Here is a 5,732-nt window from a genome sequence, read left to right on the forward strand (position 1 = left end):
ACTCAGGAGGCTGAGGCGGGAGAATTGCTTGAACCCAGGAGGTGGATGGGTTCTACCTCCCGGGTTCAAGTGATTCTTCCGCCTCGGCCTCCAGAGTAGCTGGGACTACAGGCGTGTGCCACCACACCTGGATAATTTTTGTATTTTTAGTAGAGACAGGGGTTTCACTATGTTGGCCAGGCTGGTCTCGAACTCCTGACGTCAGGCGATCTGCCTGCCTTGGCCTCCCAAAGTGCTGGGATTACAGGTGTGAGCCACCGTGCCCAGCCTATAAAAAAATTTTTAAAAGAATAAAACATGGGCAAAACTTCTCCAAAGAAGATATATGGGTGACCAATAAGCACAAAATCATGCTCAACATCTTCCATCATTAGAAAAATGCAAATAAAACCACAATGAGACACCATTACATACCTAACAGAATGACTGAAATTTTTTAAAATGTAGCAAGTGCTGTCAGGGCTGTGGAAGATCTGCTGCAGGGACATCAAATGGTTTTACCACTCTGGAAACCCATTTGGCAGTTTCTTGAAAAGTTAAACATTCTGCCAGGCGTGGTGGTTCATGCCTGTAATCCCAGCACTTTGTGAGGCCAAGACAGGCTGATCACCTGAGGTCAGGAGTTCAAGACCATCCTAGCCAACAAGGTGAAACCTCGTCTCTGCTAAAAATACAAAAACTAGCCAAGTAATGCACACGGTCGCAGCAGTGGGGCTGGGGAGAGGCAGGAGGACGGATTGCAAAGGGCACCAGTGGCTTCAGGGGCAACAGAGGCATTCACCCTGCGCCTGGGTGCTGGGTCCCGGGGGTGCATCTGTGTTCACCCTGCACCTGGGTGCTGGGTCCCGGGGCTACACCCATGTAAAAATCTTAGGATCATGCATGTTTCATTGTGCCTAGTTTGTTTTATGTAGTTATAACTCAATGAAGCTGTTTTTACAGGGAAAACATCTCATTGAAAGCATGCTGCATATCATGAGCATATCTCCGGCCTTCAAACGTTCTGTTTTTAGTGACTAAGTAACACCCGATACCTGGATGCCACCGAATTCCCCCATCTCCTTTCTGCTGCAGGCACTTGAGTGGCCTGCCTATGGCTCACTCATTTAAACCACGCTCTGATGAACGTGTTACGACGCAAATTTTTACACTTTTAAAATTATCCATGAAAGCTAGATTGTCAGGGTGGAATTATTGGAGCAGAATTGTAAGCCAGCTCTTCCTTCTCCGCGCAGGCTCAGGGTTTGGAGCAGCCACCAAGGCCATGTGCATCGGCCTGCGGTACTGGAAGCCCGAGCGGCTGGAGACCCTCATCGAGGTCAGCGTGGAGTGCGGCCGGATGACCCACAACCATCCCACAGGTAAGCGAGGGGCGGGGGCGGGGCCGGGGCGGGGGCGGGGCCTGGAGCTACCGCCTTCTGCAGGCTGCTTACAGGAGACAGAAGCCGACCCTGCACCTGCCGGGTGCCTGCTGTGAGGGTGCCCTGCCCGGGACACTGGGCTGGAAATCTCGTGGGATCACATCGGTTTTTTGATTTGTTGAGGGAGTTGGCTTATTTTTTAATCTGCTTTGCTTCAGGTCTGTTTTCAGCCCAAAAGCAGGATTAGCGGTAAGTGTGGTGATGTTGAAGAAACTGCGAGGGAAAGAATCCTCAGTGGTTTTGCTATCATTTGTGTCGGAACAAAAGAAAAAGAAACGCACCAGTGCCTGGGTACAGGTGGGATCGGGGTGGTGCTGGGAACCAGGGTTTGTACAATGTTTCCTGCATTTTCTTGCTGTGCCCTGGGTTGACCCCACCACCCGCCAGCTAAGGGAGCCAAGGGGACCACGGGAACCATGGGAACGGCTCCACCCCCCGGGCCGCAGGCTTCTCACCTGTAACGGGGTGACCACCCTATGTGAATCACACCCACAAATTGGGCTGTGTGAGGATGAAGCGGGTTGGATCATGTTGCCGCCTTAACACGGCACTTCCTTCCTTGTGGTCTGTGCCAGGTGGCCAGCTGCTCACTGGGCTTTGTCCCCGTCCCCAGTCCATCCTGTGGAGGGCAGGCCTCTGAGAGGCCAGACCGCGGTGGCTGCGGCAGCACCTGACGAGTGACTTTGAAAGGTAATGAGGAGGCGGCTCGGTTGGCTTCCATTTAAAAAAAGCAAAAACGACTCAAAACTCCTGACCTGCAGTCGGCCCTTAGTCCTGGCACCGCCCAGTCCCACACATCCAACAGCCACGCTGGCCTCGTTCAAGATTACCTTTTGGTATCTGCTGTGACCGGCCTCCCAACGAGGAGGGCAGAGCCGCCCACACCTCCCCGAGAACAGCGATGAGCAACCCGCCTTGGATCAACACGCAGCTCTGCCGGCCTGGCCATCGCACCCCCACCGAGTCTGCAGCAAAGCGGGCGCGTGCCTTTACTACCCTGGGGACAGGCAGCCTAAACGCCGGATGCACAGGCCTGTGAACCAACCAGTGGGGCAGAGTCAGATGCCGAGAAGGAAGCACTGCTGGACTCCTGCTAGCTGAGTGGTGCAACTGGACGCAAATTAAAAATTAAGGCCAGGTGCAGTGGCTCACGCCTGTAATCCCAGCACTTTGAGAGGCCGAGGCGGGCAGATCACAAGGTCAGGAGATGGAGACCATCCTGGCTAACACGGTGAAACCCCATCTCTACTAAAAATACAAAAAATTAGCCGGGCGTGGTGGCGGGCACCTGTAGTCCCGGCTACTCGGGAGGCTGAGGCAGGAGAATGGCGGGCACCTGGGAGGCAGAGCTTACAGTAAGCCGAGATCGCACCACTGCACTCCAGCCTGGGCGACAGAGCAAGACTCCATCTGAAAAAAAAAAAAAATTAAAACCTTCAGACCCCAAAATGTTGGGCATTTGCCAGGTACAATGACTCACACCTGTAATCCAAGCACTTTGGGAGGCAGAGGCAGGAGGATCACTTGAGCCCAGGAGTAGACCAGCCTGGGCAACACAGGGAGACTCCATCTCTACAAAAAAATTAAAAATTAGCCAGGCATGGTGGCACCTGTGGTTCCAGCTACTGAGGTGGGAGGATTGCCTGAGCCCAGCATGTTAGGGCTGTGGTGAGCTGTGTTTGCGCCATTGCAATCCAGCCTGGGCGACAGGGCGAGGCCCTATCTCAAAAACAAAAAAAAAAGTTGGACACTTGAAAGCAATGTAATGAGCACAAGAATCTGTATTAATAATTTAAATTTCTAAAACATTTGCTAATATATTTCCTACTCATATTTTTAAAACTATTTCACAGCCAGGCATGGTGGCTCACGCCTGTAATCCCAGCACTTTGGGAGGCCAAGGCAGGTGGATCACCTAAGGTCAGGAGTTCAAGATCAGCCTGGCCAACACAGTGAAACCTCGTCTCCACTAAAAAATACAAAAATTAGCTGGGCATGGTGGCGCATGCCTGTAATCCCAGCTACTCAGGAGACTGAGGCAGGAGAATCACTTGAACCTGGGGGGCGGAGGTTGCAGTGAGCCAAGATCGTACCATTGTACTCCAGCCTAGGTGACAGAATGAGACTCTGTCTCAAAAAAAAAAAAACTATTTCACATGTTTAATAGATGAATAATTTATATATTTCTATAATAATGACCAAAAATGTTTTAAGGGTTTGATTTTATGAAATTGACACTTCAAAGTGCTTTTTAACTCTACTCCCTTTTCCATTTTCAAACCACCTCTGGCAGCAAGAACCACAGTTTGTGTTACAGCGTGCGTGTGTTACAGCGTGCATTGTGTGCTCCTGTGAGCCCAGAGCTGCAGCGTCCTTGGGCAGAGGCACAGCCGTAGGCAGGGACAGGACCAGCCCAGAGCCCTGGGCTTGAGAACGATTCACAGACTCTTGCCGCTGCTGCAGCCCTCCCGCCGGGGCAAGGGAGGCCCTGATTAGTGCCTTCAAGAGTGGCCCGACAGCCACTGGAAAGCGTCTCTGCAGCCTGTCTCTGCATGGCGTGTCGTGGGTGACTGTGCTCCACACGGCGGCCGTATTGAGTGGCCGTTCACCGTGGCCCAGCCTGGGCTTAAGGTCGTCTTTTCCCCACAACAGCCACGGTAGAGCAGGTGTCACAGCCCCGGTGTACAGAGAAGCGGAATGTCAGAACGCACACGGCACCCACCCTGGAGCCTGCCTCTGGCCAACGGCGCTGTGACAGTGGGCTCACCCCTTTCCTGGGTGGGTGTGGGCCTCACACACACCCACAGGATCTGCAGCAGAACCGACCCTTCTGAAGCTAACATGGCTCCAAAACCGAGTAACACAACCTCCCAGCCCCGCATGCCTCGTCCACAAGAGGGTGATCGCCATGCCCTTCACAGGCTGTCGTGAGGACTGAGTGGCACGATGACACCCTGGGAGCAGTGCCCAGTGGGGTGAGGGCTGGGCACACAGGGGCCTCTGCTCCCCTGCACAGCCACTCACACTGAACTACTGCCACGGCCACGGCTGCTCCCATCAGCAGCACTGCACCATCGCTACTGCTGCTGTCACTAGCAACACTGCCACCGCCGCCACTAGTGCCACCGCCACTGCTGCCACTAGTGCCACTGCCACCGCCACTAGTGCCACCGCCACTGCCACCACTAGTGCCACTGCCACCCCCGCCTTTTGTCACTGCTCCACTTTTATCACCCGTACTGCCATCTCCACTGAGGCTGCTGCTACAGGTCCTGTCACTGCTGATACCACCGGTGCCTCCACATGATACCATCACTAGTAAGACAACCACTGCTGCAGTCGCTGGCCCCACACTGTTCCCACTGTGACTGTCACGAGTACCACCATTGTTGCTGCTGCTACTGGTACTGTCACCACCGCGTCACTGGTCCTCCCACATGACTACATCTCTGAAACCACATCACAAGTACCATGGCCGTCCCTTCATCTCCTGCCACTACTGACCCACGGCGGCTGCGGTCCCCACAATGGCTGGCAGTGAGAGGACAGAGCTCGTGTCTTTGGAAGAGGCAGCCTCTCCAGGGCTGTCTCCACCCGGACAGTGACCACGGGATTTCCAGGACTGTCCTGCCAGCCCCGGGCATTGTTAGCCTCATCATGGCCAGGATCATTGTGAATAATTCAGATAATTAAGGTCAGTCTCTTCCGAGCTCCCGTCTGATGGCTCCCACACTAGCGTCTAATGAGGCCAGTGCAGCAGGTGGATGGGAGCCTGGCGGGGCCAGACGTGGCCCTGTTCCCTGAGAGCGGCGCACCCAGTGCCACCTGCTCCGTGAAGTGCAGGGCTGGCTGTGTGGACTGTGGGGTGAGCTCAGGACCCCAGAAGCCCCGGCCCCATCTTTCCCCACAGCCCTGGGAGATGGACCAGGACAAGCCTCCCGGACTTAACTTCTTCCTTAACCGTGTTTTATTAAATATATATATATTTTATACACACACACACGCGCGCGTTTCTTTTTCAGCAAACGGTTGTAAAATTTGACATACCAAAGAAAATGAGGGAGACAGAGGCTATCAAGTGAGCTCTGAGCTTGTCTGTGCTGATGAGCTTGCCGGCCGCTAATGCACACCCGGAAGGCAGACGAGAAGAGCCCCAAGCACCAGCAGAGGGCGCAGCAGTCAGCCCCGCCCAGGAAGCGCCTGGGGTCAGCCCCGCCCAGGAAGCGCCTGCGGTCAGCTCGGCCCAGGAAGCGCCTGCGGTCAGCCCCGCACAGGAAGCGCCTGGAGTCAGCCCCGCACAGGAAGCGCCTG

At 54.5% G+C, this 5,732-nt stretch overlaps 1 protein-coding gene across 1 annotated transcript in view; it reads left to right on the forward strand.

Annotated features, from left to right (window-relative positions):
* ADPRHL1 (ADP-ribosylhydrolase like 1) overlaps positions 1-5,732 on the forward strand; it is a 28,093-nt gene that overhangs the window by 13,741 nt on the left and 8,620 nt on the right. The window contains exon 3 of the mRNA XM_026447176.1: positions 1,236-1,361. Within this exon, the coding sequence (XP_026302961.1) occupies positions 1,236-1,361 (126 nt within the window). The remainder of the gene's footprint in view (positions 1-1,235; positions 1,362-5,732) is intronic.

The sequence above is a fragment of the Piliocolobus tephrosceles genome, chromosome X (genome assembly GCF_002776525.5).
Source record: "Piliocolobus tephrosceles isolate RC106 chromosome X, ASM277652v3, whole genome shotgun sequence".
Classification (NCBI taxonomy): domain Eukaryota; kingdom Metazoa; phylum Chordata; class Mammalia; order Primates; family Cercopithecidae; genus Piliocolobus; species Piliocolobus tephrosceles.